Genomic DNA, 22,899 nt, shown 5'->3' on the forward strand with positions numbered 1-22,899 from the left:
AAACACTAGTCTGAGTTACCGTCTGCACTTTTAATAAATCCTCTGAATTCCCTTGATCTTTCTTTTTTCTTATCCTCTCTGTGTTCTGTAGTACAACTTTCATAAACCCATGAAACTTTGATTAATGGAATAAAGAATTAGATTCGAGATACCTGTTTTTGTTAGTCTTCCAGGCTTCTCTGACATTTGGACCATTTTCTAAATGTATCTCGGCCTTTCTCACAGATGGCAACTTAAAGAAAAAAACACCCCTGAAATTATAAGGCATTATCATCCTGGCTAATTTGAAATAATTTATCCACAGCTGTATGTAACTAGTCATTAATTATACACATTCAAATATAGTGTTTCTTTTATAGAAAGTAGTTGATGTTTCTTTATTTTTCTTCCCCTTTTCATTCTTCTGTCTCCAATGGTATGCATGTATATAAATCAGGTAGAAAATTAAATGGGGCACAAAAAATATCATGTTTCTCAATTGCTTTTTTGATAATGATTTTTATCATAATCTTTGAGTAAGCACTTCATGGTTTCTTACATGAATTAAAAACCAGGGGTGTCTGGGTGGCTCAGTCGGTTGAGTGTCCAACTTTGGCTCAGGTCATGATCACTTGGTTCCTGGGTTTGAGCCCTGCGTCAGGTTCTGCGCTGACAGCTCAGAGCCTGGAGCCTGCTTCTGATTCTGTGTCTCCCTCTGTCTCTTTCCCTCAACCCCCATCTCTCAAAAAGAAATAAACATTTAAAAAATTAAAAATATACTTGTAGATTCTAAAACCTTCTACTTAATAAAAATGAACTGTCCCAATTTGCTTCAGGTTCTGACATCCACGTGTAACTATTTTAGAAGACTTGTGTTTTTGGCCTTGATATTCTATGCATAGAGCTTGACCCATCACCCTCCTACAACTCAGCATTCATGTTAAGGTGTCTTTAATCTCTGTATTTTCCACTTTCTCCTAAGTCTCTCTCACTACTCTCGGCAAATATAGAATAGAAGTAGAGCTTCTGGTATAAACCTGCTTCATCCTTGACCCCGGGAGAACTCATTGCTTCCCAGCTGTGCGGAGTATATTTCTTAGTAGGGAGCCTGGTCTTGCTTTCACCTGGTGCTGCCGGTATAAGCAGCTATCATGTTCAGATTCAAAGGTGGCCAAGATAGCATCCTGAGGACATGTCCCTGGAATGAAGTAGAGCCCACTTCTGTCCAAATGCAGCCAGGTGGGAAGAGGGTTTGGTGCCCTGCTGAGAGCATTGTGATTTGTGGGTGGAATCTGGTGGGGGCGGGTTCAGATAGGAGCACAGAGCCAGCTCCTTCACGTTTCTGTTTGAGAGCACCTGAAGGGAGATGCAGGAATGGCTTTTTTCCTTTCTCACAGCTTATACGTACTCGTTCGGGATACTAGGATCTACCTTATTAATGCTGTGGTGTGGAGATACAGATGTTGGAATTAAGGACCTGAGAACTTTTGTACTTGGCACCGTGCCTCCTGAAAAAAATCATATTAGTTCAGAACACCTCAGTTTATTTTCTTTTCTAGAAAATACTGGGGGGTTGCAGGCAGGACTACATACAGGCAGCTTTTGGTTGGGGGGTACCAGCTAAAAAGATAGACTTGTTTCTCTTAAAGATTTTAATGCATGACAATAAAATGATTTATTTTGATACATGTGTATTGTTTTTGAAAAGAAAAGGATTTTTTTTGGTCTAAAATAGGGTAGAGAGTACATAAATAATGTACTTATTTACAGTACATTTAATGGATATTCAAACTACAATGGACAGTGTGATAATGGGGAGATTATAAAGCATCATGTTTTGCTAAGCAGGAGACACAATTTAAGAGTTAGATTTGTGAAGAATACAACATGTCTCCTCCCTTTTGTAGTTTCACGTTTGGCTAGAGAGATTGTTCTCTAAGATTCAACACCTAAGGAATGCCTTTTTTTTATATTGTTCAAAGCTGACCTCTGCTTTTAGAAAAGTTTATCTGCACTTTTTCATCTGTTTAGAAACATACATTTTTGGTTAAAAGATCGAAGACAATCTCTCTTTGTCTTTTTTTTTTCCTGAGCTAGGGAGGTTGAGATAAAAAAGAATGACTGCTTTAAAAGTCACACATGGCTGTAATTTAAGATTTTTTTCCCTCTCATTGTCCGTAACAGTTGAAAGAAACCTTCAATGAAAGTTTATTAACTAGGCCAATGCCCGAGGCAATAAAGGTTCATTTATTACCAGTTTCTTGGCTGTTTTTCTTCTTCTATTTTTCGGTTAAACTCCTAGCGTAAGATAATACTTCACAAAATTAAACCTTTGACCTTCTGTAGAGTTAAGTCTCCTTTGATTAGATAAAGTAACAATTTATGGTCCAGCATGAGGTTGCACATGAAATGAATAATTCAATAGACTCCGTGTGGACGGAGGATCTATTGCTTTTGAAAATTTGAATGCTGTTTAAAGGGGGGAGAAGTCTGCTTAAGTGTGTTGTCTTTATTCCGTGTGCACTTCAGCAATATTTCAAAAGGCTTTACTTTCAAGACAAAGTTATGTTTGAATTTTCTAATTCTCTTAAGAAAGACGTATGGTAAAAATGCTGCAAAAAGCTTGGTAACTCCTCACAGGACTGCCCTATGAGTGAATATGCCAAACATTCCAGGTATTACAAAGGCTGAATTATAAAATTACATAATTCCATGAGAAAAGCGACCATTGCTTTTACAAATAGAGTTCTATACTGATGGGACAATCAGAATATTATAATTTGGTATAAAATTATGAGCCACTATTAACATATCTTAAATCATGATATTTAATAACTTTTAAGATGAAGAAATATAACAAAAATAAACTATAATAATAATAATAAGCCACATTCTTAATTTTGAAGTCAACCCATTAGGAATTCAGTTTCTAGTTATTATGTGGTAACCTTTGTGAATAACAATAATGTTTTTAACTTTGTTTTGCTCAAGTCATGTTGTAAGTCTGGAATGCCATAACTCATTGTCAAAAGAGTGCTTTTCCAGGTATTTCTCTTATTTTTCTATGTGTTCTTTTTTTTTAAACTTTTTTTTTTAATGCTTTTTTATTTATTTTTGAGAGACAGAGAGACAGTGCAAGCAGGGGAGGGTCAGAGAGAGAGGGAGATACAGAATCTGAAGCAGGCTCCAGGCTCTGAACTAGCTTTCAGCACAGAGCCCAATGCAGGGCTGGAACCCACCAACCATGAGATCATGACCTGAGCCAAAGCTGGACACTTAACCGACTGAGCCACCCAGGTGCCCCTCTATGTGTTCTTTTGAAAATTGTTTGAGGAGATTGAGAAAAATCTTCACTCCGTTTGTGATACGATCTTATTGGAATTGTCTAATTACTACAGAACAGATACACCTAACTTTCAGGCTCAGAACTGATATTTGTTTCTGTCTTCAACTCAGTGGAGGTAGAGAAATGTGTACACAGCACAGGACCGTGTTTCCTATAAAGCTGTTGTGATTAGCTGGTTGTTTAAATTACTAATTGACATGCAGGAGTTGAATGCTTGAGAGAAGTGTTTTAGTTTTAGTTTGGTTCTTTTTCAATTAGCTTAAATTATTTAAGGTGAATAAATCTACTGCAGTGATTTAGTTTCTTTTAATAGAATCTCATGGTACAACATAAATTAGGTCAAGGGAAGCCACTAGATCAGTGTAACTGCAGACTTCACTCCTAAATGAAGTGACATAAGGAACACTGAAGATTTGCTATGATTTACAGTAGTTTTGAAATAAAGTAAAAGTTTCTATTAGAATACACAAAAGGCTCGCATTTCCTGCCATCTTAGGGATTAAGTGGTTCTTATAATGATTTTTGTAGCAAAAATGGAGAGATGAGTAATAACAACCATTGGTCATTGTTCCTTGGCATCCACCCGCTCTGTGCCTCGGTGAGCCAGGCTGCACATGCTCATGCAACCTCAGGAGGCAAATAATCTTAAACATAAACGGCATTTATTTCTTGAGTGATAAAGTGCGAGGCTGCCTCAAAATCAGACAATTTAAGGAATTTGTTATGCTAAAAAATTAAGTTAGTTGACTGTGATTACAACGATATGCCCAGATAAAGGCATTCTCTGTTTAACAGGCCACTGTCGAGGACAGGACAGTCCCTTGGGACTATGAACTATAACCTATATTTCTTACGCAATTTCTCTATCACGTGGCCCTATGTACGCTTCTAAATCAATTAGGATTGTTCTTTTCTATAATCTGGCTTTAAAACTTCAACCCAAAACCCGTTTTTTCCAAGTACTACAAGTGGCCTCTCACCATTCACATTTTCCTTGCAAACAAATGAGGAAAGTCGCTGCTTTTTAGGCTGCTTATGGAGATTCAATAAAATGTTGACATAAATGTTAAAACTTAATGACTATTGCCTCAACTGGTCCCTCTTTCCCTATTGCTATTCAGTGAACATGGCCGTCTGTTGTTCCCAACCCAGAACCCGACCTCTGTTTACAAAGTGATTGTGTGTGTGTGTTATATTTACGTTACTTTCTTTAGTCTTTTCCTTGAAAAAAAAAAGTATATATTACTATATCAGAAAAAGTGTGTAATCACACCTTTTCCAGTTATACGTCTGTCCTATTGGATAACCTCCCACAGACAACACTTTCATGTAAGAAGCGGCCACCTCTCTAACACATTCTTCTTATCTCCTGTTCCTTCTCAACAACAACCACATGCTACCTGATTTCTAGAAAAAGAAAAAAAAAGTGAGACTTCTTGCAGTATCAAAAGATTTAGGAGAGAATTTACATGGTGTTGAGAAATGTAGTTGAACACTTGGGGAGATTGTTCTTAGGCTAAAATGTCAATGAGGTGACTCTTTTGCAGAAAATTAAATTTATGACACCATTTCCTCTTTTCACTTATTATACTGCCTGACCTGTCACCGATATATTGACAAGTAGCCTCTTTAAAAAACATCCTTTCAGAATGTCAAACATTGTCAGTTATTCTCAGGCTAGTACAAAGCACCTGCCTGGAGTCAGTGCACTGAGTAATTTGGGGTGATTGAGTCACGTGAGTAGTAAAAAGAATTGTACCTTAGACAAGCATGAGGACATCTAAAGAACAGTTTATCAGAGATGGAATAATAGGAAGAAGGGTGCTTTAAAGAAAATTGGGGTCAAAGTTTACCTATCTCAGTTTGTTTCTATTTATAGTTTGTTCCATATTCAAGATTTAGAGAGGAAAATAATTATTTGCTCTTCTCTTTTTTTCTTGTTGTGCTGTATTTAAAATATAGGACTTGAGCTAATAAAAATACTGTGTTTTACCTGTAGTCCGGGTTAAAAGCTTTGTGCACGATTAAAGGGGAACGGCCGTTGTTTCTGTGGCAGATACATTCTAAATTCTATAAAACTGAATTCCAAATGAACGTTTAGGTCAGGTTTCTAAGTGAAGTCAGCTTTTACTTTTGACACCATCTGAGCATCTATACCCTTGACTTTCTAGCCATGTATAAGTTACTTGAGCAAAGGGGGATTCATTTTCTTTCAGTGATTCTAGAGTTTACAGTATTCTGTACTTTTCTTTTTACATTTATTGACAGAGCCAGTGTGGTCAATGCTGCACTGGGAGTTAAGGGAATTGGGATCATTCTATCATTATTTAATGGTGTGACTTTATAGAAATGATTAACCTCACTGACCCTAAGTTTCATCAACAGTAAAATAAAAGGGTCACATCAGATAGTCTTTCTTGTCTCCTTGCTTTATAAGTCTAGACCCTGAGTGGCTGTTAACTATTTTTCTAAAGGCGGTAATGTTAACAGATGGAGTAAAAGTGAGAATTTTATATTCAAAACCATTTTGTGCCAAGTTTAACATTTTATAAATTACCTATTTTCTGATTTTAAGCCATAGTCATTGAAAATTTGAATTAATTTTGTTTCAGCCTGATTCTGTGAGTTAGTGATCAGAAGTTGAATGTTTCAAAAACTTCCATGGAGGGGCACCTAGGTGGCTCAGTTGGTTAAGCATAAGACTCTTGACTTTAGTTCAGGTCATGATCTCACTGTTCCTGACATTGAGCCCTACTGGTGTGGAGCCTGCTTAGGATTTTCTATCTCCTGTTTTCTCTGCCCCATCACACACTCTCTCTCTCTCTCTCTCAAATAAACAAACAAACAAACAAACAAACATACATTTAAGAAAGAAATTCCCCAGTGATGTAATGCATGCCAAATAACATAACATCTCTGTGGTGTTCCCTCCACCGACTTTCAACTGCTAATACTTCCTTTGCTCTGAGGGCTTGCGATTTTAAGCTATTCAGAATAAGAATGCTAGATTTGATGTCTATTTGACTGATTATTATTATCAATATTATAATAAACTCTTTCCATATATATCTCCAAATTAATGGGGTTTTTGTTAATCCAAACATTAAAAAAATCTAATTAAATCAATTGAAAAACTAAAAACTGGTGTAGGGAGTGTTTTCATTAATGGCCTTAAAGATCAATTTCCCTTTTCTCTGCAGAATATAAATGTGTTTTAAAGGGCAAGAAAAGTCAGTCTAATGGACATTAGGAGACAAATTCACATTCAAAATCTTCAGTCTATTCTGATTCACAATTAAGTTGCCTATTCCAGTTGCTTATCATGTCTCTTATTTCATCATTCAAGGGTGAGGACAGGTATATTTCAATCACAATTTCCCTGTATTTAGAAAGTATTGAAAAAATAAATAACTGTGAAAATTAGTGTCAGTTCTTTAGACAGCTGGTATTTAAATAAGGATAGGAAGAAAACAGGGTGAAAAAAAGGTACTGGTGTTTTTAAGTTGTTATATTGAGCCAAGAGTTCTTCTAAGACTTGGAGTGATTTCAATGGGGTTGTAATTCAAACTTATATGGAGCTTACAATGTACCTTCAACAGTTTTGCAAAGAGTCTATAGGAACTGTCAGGAGCAGAAAGATTACTTCGCAGTAATGACTGTTGAATTGAACTATGCTTTTTGATGTTTTACTTTCTGAATTGAATTGTTGGACAAGATTAATTGCACACAGTGAGAGTTTTAAATGAATGGCTATGTAAAGCATTAAGTTTCTCTGTATGCCACTTGGGGGGAAAAAAGCTAGAAGGTTTAAATGAATAAATGCATTTAATGCATAAAATGCCTGGGCTAATTTTAAAACTCCTTTACTAACATCCTTTATTGAAAATAGAAGCCCACTTTATTCATCTGTCTTGGTTATATTGCTGTGGTTGAAGTAATTTAATATTCCTACTTTCGACTAATCTTCTAGTTCAACAGAAGTAAACAATAGGTTTCATAAATTAAAAATACACTCTTCTGAACATGCTTATAAGATTAAAAAAACAAGGCAGTAAACATTTATGACTGAAACAAACTAGATTGTTCAAATACTGCCATGATGTATCATGTATATCAATATGGCACTGATATCAGTTAGAATGCAAACAAGGTTTTAAATGATGTGCCCCTTCATTTCAGCTGGAGAATCCGCTTCACACCATCTGCCTATCAGATGGTTAGGAACCAGGACTGCGTATTAATGCCACATGTTCGATTTTCCTCCTCCTTGTAATGGTTAGATTCAGATTGCGAATAGCTGTGCATGAGCACTGTCGTTGAAATTTCTGTGACGGTGGAGTGATGAGACATTTATAAGCCGCCTGTCTCCCTAAATAATCAGTAGGAAGAATGCCAGACATAAATAACTTATCAATTCCAGAATATTAATAACTACTATTGGCTATAATCTACTGCATCTTTAAAATGGTTTCTTCTAAATTTGGGTGAAGTGACATAGACTGATAAAAAGTCTATCACATGGAAGCTTTGACTGGTTACTATCTCTTACATTTAACTCATTTTATTTAACCATTAGCTTTTGGGAAATACATTTTATATGGAAGGTAATGTAAAAGTAGACAACATATCAAACATTTGGAAGTCATCTTGATGTCTTTGAAACCAAAGATCAAAGATTGGACCTTTCAAGTTAATGAGCAAACAAACAGATCAGAGGAAGAATTTGACAGCAATATGTCTCTTTTATTGATATGTATAATCTATAGTTGTAATCTACTCTTTATCGCTAGGAGTACTAACTTATTTGAAATAAATAGAATGAGGATACTTTTCCTTTTTCCAGAAAAGGTGATCAGGATTGTACATGGCATTTGAAGGATTTAAAGGCCGTTTTGACAAAAGTTGAAAGCAGAAGAAAACTACTATCTTTGTGAAGTAAAATAAGACTCTTAAGTGACAATGCCCATTTCTCTTCCAAATGATAAACCCATGGATTGGTTTAGGATATTGAATTTGAAGTAGTGAAGGCTTTGTATCAATAGTGCACAGAGTGGAGATTTAGTGATTTTTAAGATAAATGCGATCAATGTAGACTACTAACTGAAATGTTTAGATAGAAGCATGGGCTTTAGATTTCCATTTGTCAGGTGGCTAAATTCTCACTCCACACTGTTAGGTTGCTTCGGTCACAGTTGCATTTTTTGTGTGTGAGTAACTGAACAAAGGTAAAACTGAACATAAGGACATGATGGATATTCTGGGTTACTTGATAATATTTATTACCATTTGTGGAGGGCTTAGTATGTGCCATGCTGTTGCATATATTATCTTGCTTTTATTCCCCACAACATCCCCATCAAGTCAGAATTGATATCTGTGTTTTAAAGATGAGAATTTTGAGGCTTTAGGAATTATATAACTTGCAACAGTAGCCCAGACAAATCTGATGCAAGGTGTCCAAATTTTGTATGGCTTTAGGAGTGCTGTTTTTTTAACCATCATTTATTTACTCTCTCTATGATAGAGAGTTTAGTTAATGAGTCATTTCCATGACAGTCACTAAGGGTTTTAGTAGAACATCAAAAAGTGGAAGTAAAAGCAGTCTATAAGCCAAGATTAAAACATAACAAAACAAAACCTTCTAACCATATGCAGTTAGAAAAGTAATACAGAATTTTCTCTGAAGGAGCAGAGCAGAATGAATCCCACAGACCTGAGCTTGTATTATAAGTCAGACGAGAATATGACAAGTTGTGTTTTAAAATTCTGTGTAAAAGCCTATTTACTTTTTTAAATTGTAAATGTAGAGATTATGGAGAGTTTATAGAAAAGAAAAAGAAGCCTAAATATTAAAAAAATTTTTTACATTTATTTATTTTTGAGAGACACAGAGAGACAGAGCACAAGCGGGGAAGGGGCAGAGAGAGAATGAGACAGAATCTGAAGCGGGCTCCAGGCTCTGAGTTGTCAGCACAGAGCCCAGTGAGGGGCTCAACCTCACGAACTGTGAGATCCTGACCTGAGCCGAAGTCAGGTGCTTAACTGACTGAGCCACCTAGGTTCCCAAGACACCTAAATATTTTTGCATGATATAAGGCTTATGGTCTTTAACTTAATTTTAATGTATAATCCCTCTCCTGAGGGCCAACTGGAGGTCTAGCAGCAGACAAACTATGACTTACTTTCCTTCCTGTGAAGGAAACTGTCTTTTTTAAACAAAATATTTCTTAATCCATATCTTATTAGTGCCAAATGAGTTTGAAGAATGTATTTAAGTTTCTCCATTGTTGATTACATTAAATTTAGAATCTTTTTAATATTAAAGAATGTTTATTTTATTTACTTTTGAGAGAGAGAGAGAGAGCAAGAGGCAGAGAGAGAAGGAGACAGAGGATCCCAAGCAGGCTCTGTGCGGACAGCAGAAAGCCCATTGTGGACTTGAACTCATGGGTAGTGAGATTATAATCTGAGCTGAAAGCAGACACTTAACCGACTGAGCCACCCAGGTGTTTCTCGATTTAGAATCTTTTAAAATAAAATGAAATTATTTCATATTTGACTTCTTCATTCAGTACATGTTTTTGTTTTGGTGTATGAGATACTTTCAATGTTCTTTGAGAGTATAAAAAAGTGAATTTGGTGAGGTAAAATAGGCGGGAAAATTATTCCTTAATGTAAGAGATCATTTATTTGTTCCTTCCTCATACGACCAGACCACACACACACATATACTATATCTGTCTCTATCGCTCTTCTCTTTCTATCTCTATCTATCTCTATCTCTGTCTATCTGTATCTTTCTCTATCTCTAATCATTCTCTATCATCTCTATTTCTATCTTTATCTCTCTCTATCTCCATCTATCATCTCTATCTCTGTCTCTATCTCTATATATATTTGTTATTTTTTTTCCCTCCATGAGAAAAAGAAATCTGGTGCAAACCTTACCAATTCAAGAATCCAAAGTGATAAGCCAGGCTGTTTCAGTAACGGTATCTGTTCATGCCGAATAGATCCATGCACGTAGGTGGTTGCTGGAGTTAGTCGTGTGCAGGACTGCTGCATCCATAACATACCGAAGTGCTGTGTTACCTGGCTCACGATTTCGCTTCTGTGGAGGTCGGCCAAGAGCACATGAAGACTCATTTTGATAAAAGTCTGCATCCCACTAGCACAGTACATCTCAAACTCTGATTCCTTGGTCCAGCCTGATTTTGTGTTTTCACAAGTTCCCCTGTTGATTCTGAAGCACACTCCCTTTTGGAAATGACTATAATGGTGATCTGCTCAGTTAGTAAACATTTATTGTGAGATGCAGACACACTTTAGTGTAAATTACTGTCCTCCAATAATCTAAGGGCAGTAAGCATCAGAATCAACTTGCTTGTTGAAAGGTAAAAACAGATTCCTCAGCTCATCCCAGACACAGAAAAGGCAACCTATCACTTTACCATGCATAACTGCTGGATTTGATGTTGACTGAATTACCTAGGTCTGAGATAAAAAATGGTTCATCGTGCTTGGGAACAGTTAAAAGCAGTGGTAAATTTGCAATATACTGTACTTCACGGTGGGCTACTGGAGGAGGACATAACAAAAATTCTCACTTAGAAAAGGGTGAGGCAGGGAGGGAAATGTTTTGGGTTCCCAGCATTTACACAAGTAGACAATTCTTGGTGACATGAAAATGTTTTCACAGTTTGAATTCTCTATAAAGTGTAGACCAAAGGCTAGCCCTACTTTGTGAATTTATTACGATTTTTTTTTTCAAAGACAACTTCATTTTGGAACAAAACACACAATGGGACCTCTTTCTAAGAGCAAGTTGGAGGGGATTTGACAATTACATCAGAGATTTGAAAGGGCCATTGCAAGGTCAACAGGAAGTGCAATAAATACAGAGGGTGGATGAGCCTTTTGTGATCCTCTCCAGCCCCAGGCAGATGTGGCTTGGGAGAGTCGTGCTTTATATTAAATTAATGAAATTTGCTGCTCCTAGTACATTCACATTGGTTGTAACATAAACATAATGCTTGAAATTACTTACATAGATATTGTCAAAATAGTGACCATATTTTTCCTGTGAATTTCCAAGTAATCTAGTCTCAGAAGTGATTTTTCATTCAGTGAGAATTTGTGGCAGGCATTGTGGTAGATGTTTGGGATACATATATTAAGGAAGTATTTCTGTCGTTTTGGTGTTATAACCTAGTTAGAGGAGCCAACTTTAAACCTAACCGCCCCCCCCCAAAAAAAAGAACTTTGAAGAATTCAAGAGTTTTTCTTCTTAGACTGCACTTTGAAATGTCCCGAGAAACAGTAAAATCAACCCCAAAATACACAGATGCAGCAGTTCCAGCCGGAATCCTCATGTGTCAGGACTCGGCTATGTGCATGGCTTCAAAGTTCCATGGGTGATTCTGATTCCCCAAGGGACGGTAAAGTCACACACACAACCAGTGGATGGCTAGTTCTACTTTTGAGAGTAGGGGAGGTCAGCTCTTTAAAAGAACTATGTTTTGGAGTGCCTGGGTGACTCAGTCGGTTAAACGTCTGACTTAGACTCAGGTCATAATCTCAGAGTTTCCGAGTTTGAGCCCCGCATTGGGTTCACCACTGTCTCCACAAATCAGCAACTGCTGAAAATGTCATAGCTTTTGTTTCTGCCTTCTACAGAGCCTGCTTCAGATCCTCTGTCCCCCTCTCTTTTTGCCCCTCCCCTACTCATGTTCTCTCTGTCTCAAAAACAAATATTTTTTAAAAGTTTTGAAAGAAGTACTTTTTGAGCTGATTCTTGAACTGTTGATAGCTATTGCTCAGGTAGATTGAAGAGTCAGGAACTGAGCTCATTTCCCCTAGAGCATGCTATTTAAGCTATCAGAGAATGGACACATGGGCTGGTCTGGGGGCAGGGGCAGGATTTAGAGAGCTTTTCTAGAAGTGGGAAAAACCTGTACAGACTCTGGCTTGAAACCAGGAATGTAGTCCATTTAAGGAAATGGGAGAAGGCTTGAGTGTCTATAGCACAGAGTGGGACTTGGGGGGAACACACAATGCTACATGGATGGGCAGGGGGCGGAGCATGAAGGGCTGTGACAGCCATGTGAAGTGCCCCACTTGCTTCTAAGAGTAGGCATTGAATGCCATGTCTGGATTTTCCTTTCTACAGGATTATGTTGACTGCTGTATGAGTAGTACGAGGTTAGAAGTGGAGAAAGTGGACGTGGTTGAGAGGCTGTTGCAGGACTCCACTGAATAAGAGGTGGCCACTGGCACTAGCTGGAGTTGGGAAAATGGAGAAAATTGCTTGAATTTGAAAGCTATTAAAGATTTAAAACTGTGAGCCAGGTGACTTAGTGGAACTAAAATCAGCAACTGCTGAAAATGTCATAGCTTTTGTTTCTGCCTTCATTAAATTGTACTAAAAATTCACTATTTGAAAGTATTATAGCCTAGGTGGCTCAATCAGTTGGGCATCGTACTCTTGATTCTGGGTCCCGTCATGATCGTGGTGTCATGGGATTGAGCCTACCTGAGATTCTCTCTCTCCCTCTCTCCTTCTCAAATAAAAAAAATAAAAAGAGTACAGACGTTTTTATAAAAAAAGTATTGGAACGTTCAGTTATATCAGGTATGGGTCACACACTTGCAGTAGTCCCACTTGTCTGCACTTTCCTTTCCCCAGTTTGGTCAACCAAGGTCTGGAACCTGATGATCCTCTGTCTGAAAAATCAGCAGAAGGTCAATAGTAGCCTAACACCAGGGCACAGTGTTTGTGTCATTCACCTTACTTCATCTCATCATGTAGGTAATTTATCACCTCACATCATCACAAGAAGTGTGAGTGCAGTACAATGAAATATTTTGAGGGAGAGAAAGACCACATTCACATGACTTTATTACAGTATATTTTTATAATTGTTCTAGTTTATTGTTGTCCATCTCTTTCTGCCTCATTTATAACTTAAAGTTTGGCATATGTATGCATGTATGTATAGAAAAAAGCATGGTATACGTAGGATTCAGTACTAGCTGTGGTTTCAGGCATCCAGTGGCAGGTCTTGGAACATGTCTCCCATGGATAGAGGGGGGAATCACTGTATATCTTTTGAGATTTGTATTAGGAATGTAAAACTGTGAGGATAAACTGTCAAGTGGACAAGTAGAAGGGTACCATACATAAGATCAGAAAAAATTACAAAAAATATTTTTAAAAGTCAGGGGTTAAAGAGAGAAGGAAGATTCTTCAAGCCAAGGGCATTCTGGCCAGTCCCTCATATCCTGCAGCAATCAGGGCTAGGACTGGGCTTTCTGAGGAACTAGAATGCAGGGCATACCTGGTATTTAATAGCAGGATATGGTCTTCTTCACATAGTCTATCTCATTTAATCCTCGTATTATCCCTTTGTGAATAGAATGAATTTACAGATGAAGAAACAATAATCAGAAAGACTTTATGGCTGGCCTAAGGCTATGTCATACAGAGTTATATTTCAAATTTAGTAGAATCTGATTTCAATCTATATAATAGTAACAGTCAGATCTCAAGTTATAGTTTTATCTTCCTTATTTGCATACAAGATGTACCTGTTGCATAAAGCAAAGATAAAGTCCCTGGAAGTGTTAGACAGTAGAGATGGGGCCACACCGGGTAATGAAGGGAAGGGACACGTAGGATGGTCACATTTGTGACAAGGCAAAACCGAGGAAGAGAGAGTTGCTGGGAAACATGAGGAGAATTTTAACAGGAAAGAAAATGTTCTGAAACACCTTTGAAGGAAATGAGTAACTGGGGAGTAAATTCAATCATAGGAAGATGAGAGAATCCGTTCAAGTTGGGACTTAAAAGGCAACAAATGTACAGTGTAGAGCCAGATGAATTCTTTGAGTTTACATCAGTGCCTTTTTAGAGGGTGGTTATCAGTTTTTCACTCAAAGGTCCATTCTAAAGGTCTTGTTGCGCTGGGCTGAAAGGCCTCTTTGGTCTGATCTGATAGAAAGGTGAGCTCTCTTAGCCTCTAAAAAAAAAAAGAGAGAGAGAGAGAGAGAAAGAAAGAAAAGCAGATTTCTAGGAAAAAAAGACTTTCTTCTAATTTCTGAGGCTGTAACATGTGCTGTAGTAACTAGATGCAATGATTAGTGGGGAGGAAAAGAGGAGAAAGGTGCTCAGTCTCTAATCCACCAGCTGGGAGTGGAAATAAATCACAAAGATAAATTCAAACTGAGTTGAAGCACTGTAGTCAGAAACTCTGAAACAGCCATAGCAGAAAGAGTATGGGGAGCTGGGGGATATATATATATGTTCTCTCCTCGTCTGCTAACGTTTCAGTTATAGGGGAGCTTATTCAGATATTGCAGTGTCTGTAATTTTGCAGGAGAGGGATGCCAGGATGAAGTGAATGCACTAGGTAAAAGTTCACAGGCTTAAGGAAAACAAACCACACCACCCTTGCTCCAAAACCTCTGAGGGTTCTCTATAGCCTGTGCATAAAGCATGGCCTTCGCTTTCTGCTCTTCCATAATCTGGCCTCCAATTCTATTTCTAACCTCCTGTCCACTCCTTCCTCCTGTTCTCCGGATGAACAGAGGTGAACTGTTCTGGACAAACATGGCACAGTGGTTAGAAGTGTTAACCCCAGGGCTGGAAGGCCGGGGGATGAGAGAGAGGTCAGGGAAGTGATCTGTGGAGCAAGGCCGTTCCACACAAAGGGAGTGGCATGTGTGAAAGCAGAGGCTCGAAGAAGCAGGGCACGTACACATGTTGGTTGCACGTTTAGGTAGCTGGAGGGGGGCCTGAGGATGCAGAAATAGAGTGATTGGGTAGGTTTACAGTTTTTAGTGAATTAAGCTGAGCAGTTCAGACGTCCCCCTCCAGGCAGCTGTAGAGGATTTTAAGCAGAGAATAACATATTCAAACTGGCGTGTGTGAGGGAGAATTCTGGATGCAGTTCTACTCCTATCCGTCTATGTATGAATTATGTCTCTGCTAATATTTGGTTTGAGCGTCTATAGTGCATTCTCCCCGTTATATCAGTGTTGTTCATTGGCTAGTCAGGTGTGAATATATGTTATCAGAGTGTGGCATGAAGGAATCAGACCCTCTAATATGTTTGTATGTGTGCTCTATAACGTACATGGACTCGTACATGAAGGATCAGAATGTGAATTACCTTGTTTTTAATTTGTTCTGTTAAGGTCTGACAGCAGCAGCTGCAGCAGCGGCCGCTGCTACCAATGCAGCCATTGCCGAAGCAATGAAGGTGAAAAAAATCAAATTGGAAGCCATGAGCAACTATCATGCCAGTAATAACCAACATGGAGCGGATTCTGAAAACGGCGACATGAATTCAAGTGTTGGTAAGTTTTCTGTTCACGGAAGCTTTTGTGATCATGTCGCTACCTGATCACTTCCTTCTCCAGAACAAAACTATTCATTTTTAGCTTCAAACACAGTGTACGTTTTGCCCCTCTAACAACGTACACTCTGACTAAATAATTAACAACATGATTTTCTGATATACGATCAATTCCATGTAGGCAACTTCTACTAACATTTAGTTCACATCTTTTGTAATACAATTAAGTGTTCATAATCAGATTTTTAAAAGTTTAATTACAGGTAAGGTGACAAGAATATTTACAAACAAACCCATATTTTATCTTTTTATTCCTAATGGATTTGTTATCAAATAAGTTTACATCAGCAGTGGAGCATATAAACTTAATCCTTTCATGTGCTGCCAAAAATAAAAAATTAAGTGGATAATCCCTTCTTTCCATATGCCCCTATTACCAATCGTTCTCATTGTAAATGTACAACTTTAATTTCTCTTGATTTTTTTTCTTTCTTGAAATGTGGAGAAAGAGATGAAAAGTTAATAGTCACTATTTACACCAAAACCAACACGTTTCTTTTTGCAGAATTCATTTGAGTAGTTTGGTTTTTTTCAAACACAACTTCAATGGTGAGTTAACTTTTTTATTGATATCTTTAGCAGCTAAGTTTTGGTGAGATAAAGCAGTTATTCTGCTGCTGCACTGTATTTATTGTTTTTCTTCAAAGTATAGAAATCCTGCTCAAATTATAATTTAGCAAGAAAATGTGAGACTACAAGACATGTGTAAGATACTATATCCTAAACATATTTTCCTGAAGGATGCAATAATTCATGCAGTTCAATAAAACTTTCTTTTCCATGCAGTGTTCTAATAGATTATTTCTCTAGATACGCAGCAGCCCTCTACTTTCTAAAGTCATATAGTTAAGGGCGTATCACAATTCCAGTAGTAATCATTCATACAACAGTTCCATGGATGCATACACTAGATGTGAATGTTCGAGTAGGGAATAATTTAGAAATATATACACAGAACACAAAATACCATTGCTTCAGGGATGCCAAAGGGTAGCTTCTAATGTAAAAAAGGGAAAACAGAATTTTTCCATAGCATCACGCAAGAGAAATAGCGAAGGGGTGGTGGCCATAATGGGTTTGATTTGAGAATAGGTTATAAAGTAGGTGGTAGCAGTTCTTAGAAGGCTGAAAAGTCGTGGAAGAGAGCCAAAGCCATGGCCTTCCTGCTGGAAAGGATGAAGAAAACCATGAGTGCTTGCATTTGTGGTGCTCCTTGGGACAGGACGGAGGGCAGCGGGGTTGTTAAGATTGTGGTTCACAGACAGAAATTCAGACTTTTAAAAATTAAAAACAGTTTTGAAGTAAAGTTAATGAATTATAATTCTCTTTTTGGAACTCTTAAGTACATTTTTTTTAAAAAATAAGCAATCTCTTGCTTTGGTCTATAAAATAGAACAAAATTAGACACTTTTAAAAACAAGTAGTTGGCCACTATACATTTTTGTTACCATTGCAAAACAATCTGGAATGTTTATAAAAATTTAGAATGGTGAGCCTTTAATGTGGGCTGTTCTTAGGAGTTGGTGCTGGGAGAAGGAATATTTAAATTAGGCAGTTTAATAACATTGAAAACAAAAGATATTAAAGCATGATATCTCTGAATTTCCTGAGCAGCAGAGGAGAAGTTGACTTTGGGAAAGCCAATAGGCATAAGATAAGGAGAACATGGCTCATAATTAGGCATTGGCATACATTTCATGTTTGATATTATAGAATAACATTTGCCTAGTGACCAAATTGTGGCTTATCATAATTATTTGAGTACATTTTTTAATGACTTAAAAAAAGAAACAATTTGAATTTTCTTTTTTGTTATAGTTGGAAGAAATTATTACTTTTCTTCCATCAGGGTATTGAGTTGGTAGTTTAGATTGCTTTTCAGTTTTGGCACCCCATCTTCCAACACGACTTTGAGTCCAGAGCAGAAATTTAAATTTTCTTGGAGTCTTAATATTTTGAGAGCATGTTAACATTGGTGTTACTGCTCGTCTTGAGGCATGTAGATATCCGGAGGTGAACTGGGGGGAGGTTATGTTGTCATTGTCATTTTTTATTCTATTCTCACATACTGCTGTCCTCTAAGAATTTATGATTTATTATACTTCCAGAGGCCATCCCTCTCCTTTTTCTAGAGGTCAAGGCAGGAGAGTTTGGTGGAGGGGGAAGGATGAGAAGGAGACAGGAGGGAAGGTCCAGGGCACCGGTGGGGTTGAGCCTGTACTGACCAAAGTAATGGCTAAACTACTACTTTTGGTTGCTTTATCTGGATTCCAGCAGCGCCTGTCTCCTTGTAAGTGTTCAACAGTTGTGGACTCTGTGGCTTTGGGAAGTTATGTAAACTTTCTGAGCCTAACCTTCCGCATCTGGAAAATAGCATAATAAGATCTACATCACGAGAACTAAAGAGATCCTATTTGTCAAGTGTTTCTCACTTCCTTTCTCGCTTCCTTCTCTGTTTTCCTGTTCCCTGGTAAGTGTCTGTGAGGCTGCAGGCCTAGGAGTCAATTTTGGGGGGAGCTGTTGTGTCATTTGGATCTTGTTGTGCATTTGATTGTAGTTCATTCTAGTAACACCAGATAATGATAATACTGTCCCGGCACTCAGGGGGCATGCCGTCTACGGGAGGGATGGCTATGTAAATCAGTGGTCATAACAGGATGTGCTACATCCAGGAACTTTGGGTGGTGGGAGGTGCTTAGGACGTGGTACTGGAGAAGATGAATTCCAGAAGGGATCCCAAGAATCTCAAAGGCCTATGTTTTAGAATACAAACTTACTGCTCTCATGAATCTTATCACTTGTCTCTGTGAAGGAGTGAAACCCCTCAGAGAGGTGCTACTTACTGGATGTACCGTTGCTGCTCAGTCCTGCCCAAATACAGTGTCGTTTTTGACATCAATTCAGGTTTCTTTTTTCTCTCATACTCTCTCTGGCTCGCGAGTTCTGTTAAACGTTTTAGGCTTTCCTATGTGGGAACATTGTTACCACCCCCACCACTACCCCAGTTTCAAGAAAATCCTTATCACCCAGAAAACAGGTTTTGTTTTTGCCTGGGTTTGATTCCATTTAGTGAGGTGAAGAGAGATTTTTTTTATTACATATGACTCCTTCCGGTTCTTTTTACGGATTGTAAAAATTAGCCCAAAAAAGATGTTTAAAGAAATCTATGACCCTGACAAATAATGATTTTATATCCCAATTTTACACGGTAACCTTGACCTCACATCTCTTCAACCGAATGATCACTTGAGGAAGAAGTGAGGACTTCAGGATAGATCCGAGTGAGGCATCAGCATGCTGAGTAAAATATATGGCCGTGTCTCCATTCTCCCTCATCCACAATCAATTGGATTCTTTTAGTTTAATATTTACTTGCTAAGATGAGATGCTAGTCTGCATGGTGATAAACAGTCTGCTCCTGGCATCTGAAGGTGACCTGTCAGTTCATATGGACAAATCTCCTGCTTACTGAAATGTACAAAATAAATCATTAAAGCAGGCAGGTGCTCATTCCCAGATTTAAATCACCATAGATTTATGATTTGAATTAATGCTTCATTTGGCCATAGAAATAGATGCTGAGACAAATGGTATGCACTGGTTGGGGTTTCCATACTGTAGCTCTCCTGATATTGATTGCTGAGATGTCGTTGCAATCTCTTGTTTATATCAAGTACTATCTTGTGACAGGTTGGCTGATATGAGCTACATTGCAGATAAGAAGGAAAAATGTCCTGGATTCTTTTTAGTGGCAACACTGTCCACAACATACAGGCCAGATAAATTGCTATTTTTTTGCTTTAAGGACTGATCTACATAACCAGCTTTAAGAAAATGCTCTTTGGAAATTGGGACCGGGATATTGGAAAGGCAGAATTTAAAACCAGTGAACCCAAGGTCAATTCCATAGTATCTATAGCTGTGTTTTTATCTGCTTATCTTTTTTTTGAGCATCATGCACATTTTTGAGGATACTAAATTAATCACAATCGATTTAATCTAAATAAAGGAAACTTATTTTTACTTCTAGGTTTTAAATGTTATATAAATATTGACATAGTGAGCATCTCAGTAGGTTCTGTTATTTAAATACTTGCTAAACCTAATATCTTATTCCCTTAACTAATGACAACAAAGGAAATGACTCTTTAAAGATAAATACATTAAATATTATTCCCTAGTACAAGAGTTTGTGGCTATAATTTACCCAGAGGCAGGAAAAGACTGCATTTTTACCTTCTCTTAACATTTTATTTAAGGAAAACACTATGTACACAGTTTAAAGAATAGTCAGAGGGTTTAAGAGGGCCCTTTGCCACTAGCTAATATCTGACTCATAGAACTGGTAAACAGCTATCAACAATAGTAGACTGCTTGCTTAGTAGGAAATGAGTTCATATCTATTCAAAATGTGATCTCAAAACAGATGTCCCAAGAAAATCTCATTGTTTAAACTATAGGCAGAACCCCCTAACTGCTGTTATTTCTTCAAGGAAGTGAAGTCATCTTAAGACTTCAGAATGTCTCTTTCTGAACACTGTGGCACACAAGCAAGAGGTCACTGATGCTGTGGTCCACTCACCAAACGCATTTCACATGCCCGAAATGTACATTTCATTTTCATTTTCTTAAACTTGCAGTGGTTAACAAAGATGTAGGAGGTTCAAGTAAACAGAAGAACTTGAGTTGGGGATGAACAGCTGTGTTCTTCCATAATATTCCTTACTTGTTATTTCTGTCCATCAACCAACAATAACAACAAAAAAATGAGTGGGGGGAAAAAAGCCAGGCAGATAGGAGATAAAATTATCTTACCCAGCTGACCATCTCCTTATCTTTTTTTTAAGCCATTCCTGCAGAAGTAGAATAGTTTATACTGTAGTCATTTCCTTTCTTCTAACTCACGTGTGTATTTGGAAGGAAAAATTAATTTTGTGATCTCAGGAAAAAGTCTTGGAGACCTTGAGAAAGCAAATAAAAGGAAACTGAGAACACAGGCCACCAGGCAGAGCTGTGCAGTTGCACATTGGACCCTCTGCCTTGGCAATGTTAATGAACCTCAAATCCTTCCTATAATTAGATGAGGGAATTGCTTATATTTTCAAACAGATGATGCTGCTATAATGAAACGATTGACAGGGAATTTAAGAGTGTCTACAGTAGTCATTTGGTTTCTGTTATAAAAAAAAAAGTTTAAAAAGAAGATTGACTTTAGACATAGGTCCTGAGAGAGGTAGTAATTTACATAGCACGCTATGACAGGTGTCTTTGTGTAGTAAGGAAATAAAATGGAAGACTAGAGAAATGATGGGCAGGTACAGCCATTTTTTGGGGAGGGGTGTCCTATGCTTATTCTGCTTAGGTTCTTTAAAAGGGGCCGAGGCTCAAGAGATGGATCCGGATTGAGTGCACAGCTGTAACTGCTGATGAGCTAATTGCTCCTTATCTCTCAGCCCCATTCATCTTCATTTTTTACCAATTACTGAGAATTATCTGTGTTCTCAGTTGGATATGAGAGTTAATCCTTTTTGGTTAAGCTGGCAGTACTGTGAGCAGATTCCAAATCGGAGGGTGAAAAAGCCAGAGCAAGCTGCTCTAAAAATGTCTCCAGTTCAATTACAGTATCACTGATTCATAAGAAATTTGCCATTGTTTAACAGATTAAATGTGGAAAGTTTTTTTTTCAAACTTTCTTAATGTTTCTCTGCCTAACAATGATTTGTAAGATCCTTCTTCCTGTCTGATGAGTAAATTTAACAATATTAACAGCTAGGGTCTTGTAAATATGGAAACACACACACAGGACTACCCTAAAAGGCCAAAAAGACTCTGACACATGAAATGAGAAATATTTTAGAACTGATAGCTGTCAATTTATATATAAACACTTTAAATCGATGCTTTTGCTCTGTGACTTCACATATGGTGAGGAAAGTATATCCAAACATAAACCTTTTCACAAATGTCACATTAGTGGAATTTTAATGGAAGGACCACATAAGCATCTCTTAAAAGTGTAGGAACTGCCATGGTGTGTAATTCAATCGATTGTGAATAAGCCATATGGTTCACATCATTCCCTATGCAAAAGATGTCTTCATATCCTGACATTTCACACAAAATTGCTTACCCCAACATTAAAAAACTAAAAAGTGGTAAGTACTGTTTCATAAATTTTAATGCATTTGTGGATGTTTAATATTTCTGGCATTTTCTCCATTGTATATTTTAAGTATGGTCATCTGATGTGAAAACATAAAGAATAAACAGCTAATTTAAAACAAAATTATCAAAAATTATTGTCTAAAATTTAAACATCTTCAAACATGACCAAGATAAATCCTTTTAGATACATTCACAAACTGAAATGGGAGAGCAGAGAGCAAAATATGTCAGAACATTTAGCTTCTAGGAATAACACAGCTAATAAATAACATAACTACTTAGGTAAGTCTCTTAATTTCTCAGTTTTCTTATTAATAAATAAGCAGCTTGATGCTCAGTTACCTTCTTGGCCCTAAAATTCCTTGATGTTTGAAAATACCATAGAAGATAAAAAGGTCTACTTTACAGTGATTTCTAAAATAAAATCTAAACCTGAAATAACATGAATGTCCAAAACAGGGCACCATTGAGTATATTTTAATACATAATTTCACATATTATTGCACCATTAGGTATAATAGATAAGAGTAGAAAATACTTATTTTGAAAGTAAGAAAAAAGATGATACAGAATTTTATACCCTTATACCCATATGCATATACATACAGATATAGATAGATAGATATCCCCATTTCATTAGAGTTGGAAGGAACTGAACAAGAATTTACATTATTTTCCTGTGGAAGAATTATGAATAGTTTCTCAAAAAATATCAGATAGCTTTAAATTAGATTATTTAAAAATGGTGCATGTGTGTTAAAAACTGATCATTTTAGTAGGCTCTTTTTTGTGATTTTCTCTAGAAAGTGGATGGCATCATTTCCATTTTCTTTCATGACATGTTTGATCTTTATTGGTTATATGAAAGAACAGAAACACCAGCAATCATAACAAGTGACTATTTGTGGAAAAATACATTTCTGTTTTCAAAAGAACACTTTTCTCAATTAGAAATTTTTGAGCACCTATTTCTAAAATCCATGCGTATATGTT

General features: G+C 37.2%; 1 protein-coding gene across 1 annotated transcript in view; it reads left to right on the forward strand.

Moving 5' to 3' along the window:
- Positions 1–22,899, forward strand: part of DACH1 (dachshund family transcription factor 1) — a gene marked incomplete at its 5' end in the record, with an annotated part of 389,294 nt that overhangs the window by 217,101 nt on the left and 149,294 nt on the right. Inside the window, one exon of the mRNA XM_029938452.1 lies at positions 15,521–15,682. Coding sequence (XP_029794312.1) covers positions 15,521–15,682 — 162 coding nt within the window. The remainder of the gene's footprint in view (positions 1–15,520; positions 15,683–22,899) is intronic.

Source organism: Suricata suricatta, chromosome 4 (genome assembly GCF_006229205.1).
Source record: "Suricata suricatta isolate VVHF042 chromosome 4, meerkat_22Aug2017_6uvM2_HiC, whole genome shotgun sequence".
Classification (NCBI taxonomy): Eukaryota; Metazoa; Chordata; class Mammalia; order Carnivora; family Herpestidae; genus Suricata; species Suricata suricatta.